At 43.7% G+C, this 11021-nt stretch overlaps 1 protein-coding gene across 1 annotated transcript; it reads right to left on the minus strand.

The window, feature by feature from the left end:
* Positions 1–1368: 1368 nt before the first annotated feature.
* Positions 1369–10260, minus strand: LOC142576479 (uncharacterized). Its single transcript, XM_075686623.1, has 3 exons — positions 10154–10260; positions 6001–6074; positions 1369–3118 (listed from the first exon to the last, which is right to left on the minus strand). The coding sequence occupies exons 1-3, from the start codon at positions 10243–10245 to the stop codon at positions 2982–2984; spliced, it is 303 nt and encodes a 100-aa protein (XP_075542738.1). The 5' UTR covers positions 10246–10260; the 3' UTR covers positions 1369–2981.
* Between the last annotated feature and the right edge of the window lie 761 nt (positions 10261–11021).

The raw sequence follows: 11021 nt of genomic DNA on the forward strand, positions 1-11021 counted from the left end.
AAGCAGTTTATCCACGTAGGACAATTCGTACTGTACAGCAGCATATGCCAGTACTTCTGGCGGAATCCGGCGCATTTCTCTATCCTTTTACTATTGTTTTTCTTGTAATGCTCGGAAAACAGGATCTACTTATGTAGCTGCTTGGAACCCTTCCTTTGTAATACAAATGATACCAGAGATACTATTTCCTCATCTAGTGCTGGTTCTGATTCGGAAGGGACAATAAGCGCGACAGTGCGTCCGCAGTGACGTTTTGGTCACCTTTACACTGTTCAGTGGTGAAATTCTACTACAGTAATCTTGCACTCCACATTGAAATCCTTAATGGGCGCGGTCCAGAACCCTTTGAAGACAGCAATGTGGTTAGAGCTTAGTGATCAATTCGTAGTGTTAACTGTCTACCCTACAAGTAATGGCCTACGGAGTACCGTCGTTCTGCGGAAGATAATGTACGAGAATCAAAAGCTACTGTAAAGAGCTCACTTCCGCATTTTTGCTGGAGGATGGCTCCGAGGGAAACATGAGAAGCATAAACCGTTACGACAATAGGAAGATTCGGTTGAAACATGCGTACCACTGGGCGTGATGGAAGTACCTTTTTAATCGCCTGAAAGCTGTATTCAGTAAGCCGATCCCAGACAAAGGCTTGTCCTTGCCTTAGGAGTTTCCTCCGCGGTGCCACTAAGTCGGCATACTGCGGGATGGCGCAAAATTTGACTGGCGTCTAAGCCCAGAAGAAAAGTGCTTTCGTTCGTGACTTGAAACGTCACTACTTCAGCCTTGTTGCGGTACTTGACGAGCACGGAGAAATGTGCTGAATGCAGAAGTTTTTGCTGAGAATAATTCTACAGCTGAAGCTCGAAGGTGGTAAGGAAAAAACCCATGAAATCTTCTTAGTACAGGGAGCTGTTTAGTAGCTCCTCTATCCATCAGCAACTTAAGTGTAGCACTCGCAATGAGGACTTCGGAGTAAATTATTGCCGGGAGGAAATTCGGTGCTTGAATTGTAAGCACAGACGGGACTGTAGTGGCCGATTTCCTATCGGCGGTAGCGGAAACAAGCTGCGTTTGAAAAGCGGATCGTCGATGCGTTCGGTTCATCGAACGGCAAACTGAAGCGTAGTATCCCATTTTGCCGCACGGACGGCAGGTAACCTGCTTGGCCGCACAGCCTGGATCGGATGAACCACATCCGTGAACCACATCGGTAACAATAGACTGCGATGTCTCGACTGGCTTCGCGGAGCTCGCGCCGGCCGTCATGTCGGCCGGCTTCCACAGGGCGTGACTTTCCGCCATGCCGTTAAGCGCCATCTTGAACCCGCCGGGTTCAAGATGCGGAAAAGAGCCGGACTGCTCGAGTCGGGGTCAAGGCAAAAAACGCCTTTATTCCAGCAAGGGTAAACGCAGCAAGTATCCTTACAGCGTTTGGCGCTAAGTGGCCCCCTCGGACATAGATATTCGAAAGCGAAACTAAAAACCGACACAGGATATCACAAAGGGTTATATGGGTTTTATCACGGTTGACCAACGTCGACGCGGATGGATAGGGTGGTAAAGATTGATAAGGGCTTACAATGGTCGGAGCACGTCTGATCAGTTTTATAAGAACTCATAAGGGTTTATAAGGACAGATGATGTTGATATGAATCGGATCGATCGCTAGAAGGGTCGGATCGAATCCAATATGGTCAATAACACCGATAAGGATTGATAACGGGCGGATCAAGTTTGATAAGGTTGATAACGGCCAATAAAGGTTACTGCTGGACGGATAAGTTGGAGATGATAATGACGCAGCGCTGCCTCGCGATGAGCAAGTCACACAGGGCTCACGCATGCTTAGACGACTCCAGTGGAGTTCTTGGATAACTTTCAATTTCTCACAAGTTTTCTTCAGCCTGACGGCACACCTTGGCTTTCAGTGCACCTCTTTTTTTCTCATCCGTGCTCTTAATAATTATGTGGCCAATATTACGTATTTTGAATGGTTTAGTTAGCGGTGTGAAGTCACTAAACGCTATTGGAATGTTCCGTTAGCCATTTTAATAATTCTCCATGTTTAACATATCATTATGCCATCTGCAGGAATTTGATATGAACGCCGTAAAATTTTCAACAGCTCTCTTTGGACAACATAACGTGCTTTCGCCATACATGGGACAGTTCTTACTAGGAAAACTCATCTCAACGAGGCGACAGTACTATACTTCTACATTTAGCCATTAACTATTTTTTTTTCATTGAGAGATTGGGAGGGTTCATACAAACGTTACACAAGACAGAATAAAGAACAAATTTACCATTCGAGGTTGGTACTGGCGATGAAGCGGAAGAAAACAATATTGCAGCTTATCGTCATCATTAACGCGTCTTGGAACGTCTTCACAATCCTGTACATGGAGATAAAAATCTCGCAAGGTGTAAGCGCTGCGTATGAGCTGCAGTAGCAGGGGCGTTGTTAATGCGTTTTTGCCACAAGAATCCACACAACAGCTATTCTAACTTACAGCACTGCCAAATTTCTTAGATTGCTGCTTCATATACTTATATATTCGGCAAAACGAAAAATGACTGAGACGACATTGCTCAATGCATACACCCAGAACATCTCTCAAGTGAACAAGTAAAGTGAACAACTTTAAGCAATGAAGTTTTCCCTGGCGTTAATTGTGAAAGTTTCACCGCGCAAATTGTGCGGGAAGCAAAGCGACAGAGTTGCGCAGTGTTATTCATGTAATTACGAACAGGCGTTGAGTAGGGAGAGCCAACGATTACATGTAAATAACATAATTTAGCAAACCCCCATTTACAGACCGGAATTGCGACAGAAATTCGAATCTTTTAGTGTATTTTATTGCTCGAACGTGTCAAAAAGCCATCCGCGACAATTCGAGGCCCATCACTACACTGGCGTGCATGGAATGCGTCTGAACTCTTTTCAATGTATTCGCATTTTTCTTGTACGAGTCACCGCGTGGCTATCTGCAGAGGGATGCCAGGCAGCCCTCTCCAAAGCGCGCTTCCTCCTCGCTGCTCTGGTCTGCGCGATCAGCGGTCACGGAATCAGCCCTGGTTCCGTCTTTCTCGACGGGGCCGACAGGTGCGTCTGCGCTCCCTGAAATAAAGGGCAGATTTGCACCGGCAGGATAATTCACAACAGAAAATAACTCCACAAATGTTTATGTGTGTCTATGGTCAAATACGACCGCAGCATGCATAAAGTACATATTGCCGCGTTCTATGGCTCCTTGGCGACGTTTCTCGCAGTTGTGCAGCAAAGGAGAAAAACATTTCGGATACACTTAAGGCCGGGCTACATGGACCGATCTTTCAAGGCGAAATTCGACCGGCAACATTAGGCATGGCGGCACAACTACGATTGTTCGCTGGCTTGGCTACATAGAGCGGAAAGGATGCGCACGCCGCCGCGCGTTCCCCGCCTCGCAGTTATTGTTGCTATTCTCGAAAAACGTGTTGTAGCGAAATCAATGGAAATGATAAAAAGTTATTCTATCTTCGTTGCATAATGGGCAAGAAACGTGAAAAATATCATACATGCGTTTATTTCAAAAATGATTTACAGCAGTTGGAAAGGATTGTATTTACGCAATTTATTGCGAAACGGGCCTGTCAGAATCTCTCGTTCCCTATGGCATCACGCATTCCGTGGACTATTCTTGTGAGTGTAGCAAGCGGACTTTTACTTTAAGGCATAAGTTGTAAAAAGCGCCGAAATTGGGAACTTTGAAAAAAAATTGCAACAGGAAGTGTAAAATCCGTAACCCATACACCAAATACATATATTGAAGTTCCGGAAACTGCATCCCTTAGAGTACTTAAATGTGACCAATTTGTTATAATTAACCGACTGCTCTTCTGAATTTGTTGGAATGTTTGCAATGGTTTTGCATAATGTCTCGTCAGAAACTCGTGAAAATTGTTGAAGTGCTGTATACTATGCCAGTAATGTCCGCTTTCGATGTATAATTGAATGCATCATGCTGAATTTTTGCATCATCTATAATAGCGTAGTTAGCACTGCGAACCCCTAATATCGTGTTGCTAAATTTTGGAACCTACAATTTGTATTAAAAATCGATGGCCTCAATAAAAATATCGGCTTTCGACACTCATTAAGCTTAATTTATATTGTGATTTACAACGCGAGCTCAGTATAGCGTGCACAATAATCAGCAGAGCGTTGATTTTCATGAGTGTATTTTCTTTTCGTAAAATAACGTACTATATCAGATGCTCCTGTCGTAGGGTAAATATTGCATCGGACAGACAGGCCGATGCTTAAATGGAAGGGTGAAAGAACACATGTGAAATATAGACAGCGCAATACAGGGATTGATTTCTGTCAGCTACAGCACCTGCGAACACAGCTCAAGATTCACAGAGTGCAGTAAGATGGCAAAACACAGAGACCGTGTCACGCGTGAGATAATTGAAGAAGAATAACTTCCTTCAAAGGTCCAGCAAGTTATTCGGTGATCCTCGCCTAGGCGTCGGCCATGAGCCATTGACCTGTGGTGGCTTCCTCGACCCGCTAGACAGGTTGAGGAGCAGAACAGAGGAGTACTGAACTTAAGAAAGTTCAGTACCCCTCTGTTGCTTTCACTGACAAGATCACATAGATTCAACTATCACTACGTTGAATTTTTGATGGTGTTCTTTTTATCGCTGAGTTCGGCCTATGCCTTTTCTGCAGCTGCATATATATATATATATATATATATATATATATATATATATATATATATATATATATATATATGTGTGTGTGTGTGTGTGTGTGTGTGTGTGTGTGTGTGTGTGTGTGTGTGTGTGTGTGTGTGTGTGTGTGTGTGTGTTTTCTCAAAAGTGAGGAAAATACCGCAAGCAAGACCGCTGTTCGTCTCCTCTCCCCTCTGGTGTCCGTACGCGGTTGCTGGGACATTAATCATGTTTTACCAACAAACCGAATCAATCGAATTTTACTAAATTAAACTTTTGCAGCTAAGCTGTATATGCCTAGCCAATTCATCCGCCTATGGTCTGTCAGCTGGATGCCGAGAACTCATCCGGTGCAACCACATGCGCATGCGCGAAAAATAGAAAAAGAAGAGGCGCTCGATTGGCTGCACTAGTAGTGCCGTCGTTGCTCTCCGTCGCAGCAGAGCGCGCGCGCAGCAATTTCTCTCCTGCTCCAAAAAGGGTAGGCCACCCGTCGTACGTATTCCTGTGGAGTAGGCAGCTTTCAAACAGTAATGCCACGAGCAGAACTTGAAACGATCTCATCCACGCTGTGCCTTCACCGTAGCCCGGGCACAGGAACAGGCTCGAGCAGCTGAACGCAAGCAGCAACTGCCTGCCAAGGATCAGGCAGCCTACCAAGCCGTCGTTTAATGAACCTTCAAGAATCCAGTGATAAACACCGGCACCGCACGTTTCAGCCTCGCTGGTTAATCATCTGTATGAACGGCTTGGGCGGTGTAAGAAACCTCACGGTGAAAGTAAAACGGTGAGTGCAAAAAACCTCACCGTTCCTCACATTCGTTACTGCATTTGTCGAGAAAAATAATTCTCTTTTTCTATGTATTAGGATATGAGAGCTTGTGCTAAACCATCGTAAGTGATGGTACTTCTGCTCGTGTAAACAAAACGATACTCAAAGCCCAGTCATAGTAAAAAGGAGCATGCTACGCAGCTGCTCTACCACACCATATGTGATGGTACGTGATTACCGGCCGTAGTTTCAGAGTGCTCTTGTGTGCATTTCGCTGAGTACGCAATGATGAGGGCATCGTGACGCGTTTTTCAGTCGTATAAGCTCCGTCCAGATGTTTCTCGTTAAAGTCTAACTGATATTTCATGTCGCTTCCGCATTTCCTTTATGTGGTGCTGCTAATAATACAGTTTAATAATAATAAATCTGATGTTAACGATAGGGGCACAGGACGGCCACTTCTGCCTATTCAAGGTACGCTTCAGTGACTTATACTCGCTACTTACCGGCATGGATGAGACCAAGGATGGCCAAACCGACAAGTACTGCCTTCATCTGCATGACTGTCACTCCGTAAATACTGAAGAGAACATAAAAGATCAAAAAATCAAACGACGAGTCGGTTTCGAACAGCTTTCGCACCACCTGCACCTCGTTTTAGTTTTTTTGTAAAGAGTTCTTTGGCATAGCAACACATATTTTAGGGATCTGTAGCATGTTTCCGCCTTGCACGCTCTGTTCTTTTCTCAGCAAAATTAAGCATCAATGAAGCCAAGCTAGGAGAAACAATTGCTTCAGTTTCTTGTGGTGTTTGACTGTTTATTTCAAGGGCTATTTCAATACCGATACTTTGGAATTTTGTCGAATAAGAGACAAGGAGTAATGGTGCGAACGACCAAGAACGAGAAAGAAAACATGACTCGGAGCATTATACGTTGTTTTGCAGCTCGCCCCTGTTCGTTTGCGTCATTCTTCCTTGAGTATGGATTGCCAACACGCCCAACACTCAGTGCCTCTATATCGGATAGGAGTGTTATAAAAAACGACCTTGGAATGCCTAACAAAATAATGAATACCCTTATTTCTAAACAAAGCGGCATAGAATAACTCGGTAGCGCCTTTGTGATAGAAAAAAAACTTCTTAAGGGTATTATATGTATGTAATAGCGTTGGCAATTCCATATGCAGTGAACTGGATATCTCATAATGAGAAATGGAAAGCTAGCGATATCTGGCACACCATGACGCCAATGAAAGAAAAAAAGCACGACACCAAATAAAGATGCAGATTGAATGATGTACTGCTGCCAATAATATGTTCTAAATCGTCCAAGCATTGTGAGACGCGCTTAACAGTAAATTCACTTCTGTAGATTGAGGCTATCTGTAGGTTCCCTAGATGCAGCCTATTCTTGTTCACAGTAACCTATTGAGAATACTTGCTTCATGCGTTTGAACCGCAGTGCTAGAGCAGCAGAATCATTAGAAGCAATAACTGCTTGCACTGATCGTTGTCCCTTAGACTCCTATAACTATTTATTTTAAATTTGAACACAATCAAACCTTAACCAATCAAGAATAGTAATTTTTTGTGGCAAATACAAATTCGATGGCCAGGACTACGAAATTTAAGTTCTAAATAAAGAATATGCACACACCGATACCCAAATTTGGGGTATTTTGAGCTTTCGTTTTGAATCGACAATCTGAGAAAGAGGTTAGGACACAATTTTTTGGAAATAAGTTTTAACTAAAAAGCATCAGTGAAACCAAGATTATTACCGAGCTAAGACTGCGATTGATGTACAACACAAATTTGAGCTCCGTTGCTCCGCAAGTACCTTTGTGAGGTCAATGCCCCGAAAAATATGGCGCCGTCCAAGGAAATTTTTGTCTTTTTTGCTTAATTGCGTGCGTTTCACTTGTCGCTTCATAGAGAACCGCTAGCGGGGAAGTGAGAACACCCGCGAGCGGATCGGGTGAGGCCTTGTGCTGCTTCATGCAGTCTTCGTACTATAACTACTGTTGGTAACAAATTTGTAACTGGTGAACATATGTTAACATAGGGTAGAAGTGGGGGACTGCCTTCTGTGTAATTTTTCTGCATCATTCGATAGAGGCCTGTACCCACATAATGCTACAAATGAACAGTAATTCTATTTGCTCTTGAATATCAAATGCACCATGGTAATTCCTGCGTAGTGGCATCACCGTATGACGTTTTATCTTTGCTACAGACTACGCGCCGAAAACATTGTTATTCTTTCTGTTGGTTGCAAACTTCAGTGTTGAAGAGAAAGATCTGCATTTGTACAGCTTATATGACGTTCAAGAAAATTAACGGGAGAGATGGCCACAGAACAAAAGATTAACCAGATCCCACGCAGGGTGGGAATATATGTAAGCAAAGCGTAAGTGAATCGTTTTTTTTTCTCATTGCAAGGCAGCGAACAGCGAATCCTACACTGAAATTGCAGATCCCACCGCAGTTCTCCTGCCGTGACTTAACTTTACTGTACCGCTTCTCGTTAGGGATAGCTTTTACGAATCCCTACTCATTACAGTAATGTCCGACACACCAATCTGTGCCCCATGCAACTGTAAAGAGACAATCGAGAATTGTTGCGTTTTTGTAACCTTTAACACAACGAGCGCTACGCTGATCGAACTGTGATAACGCGATTCAACAGCAGATCGTTTTCGCAGAACAAGGATTGTTAGACCATCGTCACATGCGGCGCAGGCTTACAAAGCGTCCCGGGCATTGGTAGGGCTCATGAAACGACTGGCTTCAGTGACCGATTATAGGCGTGAAGTGATCGACAAGCGCACGTTTATACGCTGACAGTACCTTCTTCCATCCCTGTCTTTCCATTCCTTGCCTTAAGCACCTTCGCCCGTGTAGGGCAGCCAGCTTGTTTCCATATTCCTTTTGCGGTGTTTGCGCTGATTGACGATATTTGGCGGCCATGTTGCCGGCATGGGACACTTGTGAGGTGGTGTTAAATGTTACCTTGCGTACTGCACTTCTTTTTTGTCAACGCCATACACATAAAACACTATGAGACGTGTTTGCTCTAGGCGTTTTTGTACGCCACTGTTCGCAGCCTGCAAGAAGGTTTCCAGTCATTACCTCACATGGCGCTTTGTATCGTGGCTTGAGTGTCAGTTTGCGCGACAGCTGCTTTCGTATTGTCTTCACACTGCGATGCATTAATGTGGCTTTGCTTTGTCACGCGCCGCGCCAGTTTTAGCAGATGGACAAACTCGCACGGTGTTTATTCCGCGAAAATGCATAAGAAGCGTGCCGTATGTTCCTCGGAATCATTTGTTTTGTCATTGTTTGTACACATATTTAGCTATATCAAGTAGTAGTACTTTCTTTGTTACGGCATACGAAACCAGCCATCATTTCTCACGGCAGCTTTCCAGTCTTCAACGATCCTTCTTTGCATGGAAATTGCCACGAGCAAAGAGTGGCAGCACTTTTATTCATCGATTTCGCGACGGCGTTCGCCTTACCCAACCGCTGTCTCCTCTCTGACTCTTATTTACCATTATGTGTATGTTTTCATTGGGCTCTTGCGTATGAGTATAAATGTGAGTGATGCGCTTTCTGCAATGCTTCGGAGGAGAGGGTGGGGCTCACACGGGCTTACAGCCGTACCGAGGCAATTGTGGCGACGTCTAGACATGCAGGGAGTTCTCTTTGAGCAGATCTCATAGAACTGTCTCCCGTGCCCCTGCTCTGCTTCTCCTTCTCTTTCTCATGCGAATTCTGACGTAACGTGCTTGGCAACGGCAGAAGAAGCAGTGGAAAAGTCGAAGGAAGAGCCAAAGACAGGTCTCCTTTTAAAAAATGTTGCACCAGATTGAACGTAGCAGAGCACCCATCAGAAAATGCAGCTGAAAGTTCAATGGAAGTGCATTCTCTGAAGCAAAGGAAAACAACAACTTCCGAGTAGAAATGAAAACCGGGAAAATTGCACCAATATTTGTGACAATAAAGGCGAAAAGTACTCGGCCGCCATATTAACCCTTCATCTCATATTAGTAATTCAGGGGCTACAACTCCTCCATATTCCATGTTTTCGAACCAGAAGAAATAACACAATTTCAATATTATTCTACAAATATGTTTTTGCTGATGCACTGCTGATGTAACTGAACTGGAGCCTTTTCGTAAGACGAATTAGCGATAATTCATCACAGGGCTAAGCTTGCCGCGCAGTACTTGTATTAGTCAATTTTCAATAACGCTGTTATAGGCATAAACAATTTGCGGCTGCACGATGCTCGGGTCTGGAGTACTTACCATAAAAAATTCTTGCATACAAGGGCCAAATAATTTGGGATAGAAACTCGTTTAACGAAGAAACAAAACAAATTTCCAGTTAACTCCGAAGCCAATGTTCCTCGTTAGAAATTTCTCCCGTATATTTCGTTCTATTGTTGAAGAAGATTCTGGCCGAAATTCAATCTAATAAATTGACCGCGAAATTCGCCATGCCTTGAACCACACAGTACTGCTATACGAGGTTTCCAATGGTATAAAAAAAAACAATGGCATATAAACGTTTCTCTATTCTTGTAATAACTAGGTTCACTGCGATGGCGCCTCTCTAAGGCTTACTTGTAATCCCGTTGTGATCATCTTACCTTCTGAACAGCCGACGTTGAGTTGCGACAAGTGAGTATCTTTGAAACTTCTCGATATTTATACGCTTACAAACTAGCACACGTGCCAGCATACGTAAAAGACGTCCTTGTTTTGTAAAACACTTTGACAGCTTTATGGTTGGCTTAATCAACCCTGAAATGAATCAGAAATACGTATATGGTTGAACTAAAGCTTAGTGTGGGCGCCCGGACTCATGCACAATATATTGTGACAATTGACATATCAGACAAAATAAAACGACATGAATACAATGTACATAGCTCCGCGTGACATTCTCATTAACTACGATGTCTGTGTTCCGGAATGTAGAGTGACAAGCCCAGCGTTGTTGCCAATCAAGAGCTGACTGCCACTTTCCTTCAGACTAAACAACTTAATGCTCAACCTGATAAACCCAACTTTACATTTGCCTAAACACTGCGATTTCGAGGAACAGAGCTTCCAAAACGGCACGCGTCGTTTATATTTAGATTCGCATGTGTGCCGTTGTCATCCGCGAGCGCAGCGCATGATGTTTTGGAATCCCTGGAACTTGAAAGCAGAATTATATTCGTTCAGCTCTCTGCTCATTTACTGCGATGGCCGCATGCTCTCTCATAGAAGATGTTTTCGTGGCTGCATACTAGTTTATCAGATGATTGCGGCCACGAAATCAGGGCGAATGGCCAAGATAACAGCGTTTATGGTCTCGTCTGGGGACGGCGCTGGAGGGTAAAGAATAATTTTCCAATTGGATACTAGAAAAACAAATTAAAAGTATAACTGTTATTTAAAAAGTTGTTTACACGTTTTGTACTTGGTTATAAAAAAATAATTTATTTAAATGCCGTATGACTGTGTGTAATG

This window comes from Dermacentor variabilis, chromosome 3 (assembly GCF_050947875.1).
Source record: "Dermacentor variabilis isolate Ectoservices chromosome 3, ASM5094787v1, whole genome shotgun sequence".
NCBI classification, from domain to species: Eukaryota; Metazoa; Arthropoda; class Arachnida; order Ixodida; family Ixodidae; genus Dermacentor; species Dermacentor variabilis.

Coding starts and splice junctions, on each gene's coding strand:
- LOC142576479 (XM_075686623.1), bottom strand. CDS start 10,245: ATGCTGGCACGTGTGCTAGTTTGTAAGCGTATAAATATCGAGAAGTTT. Junction 6,075..10,153: donor CAACGTCGGCTGTTCAGAAG/GTAAGATGATCA, acceptor TGTTCTCTTCAG/TATTTACGGAGTGACAGTCA. Junction 3,119..6,000: donor CCTTGGTCTCATCCATGCCG/GTAAGTAGCGAG, acceptor CCTTTATTTCAG/GGAGCGCAGACGCACCTGTC.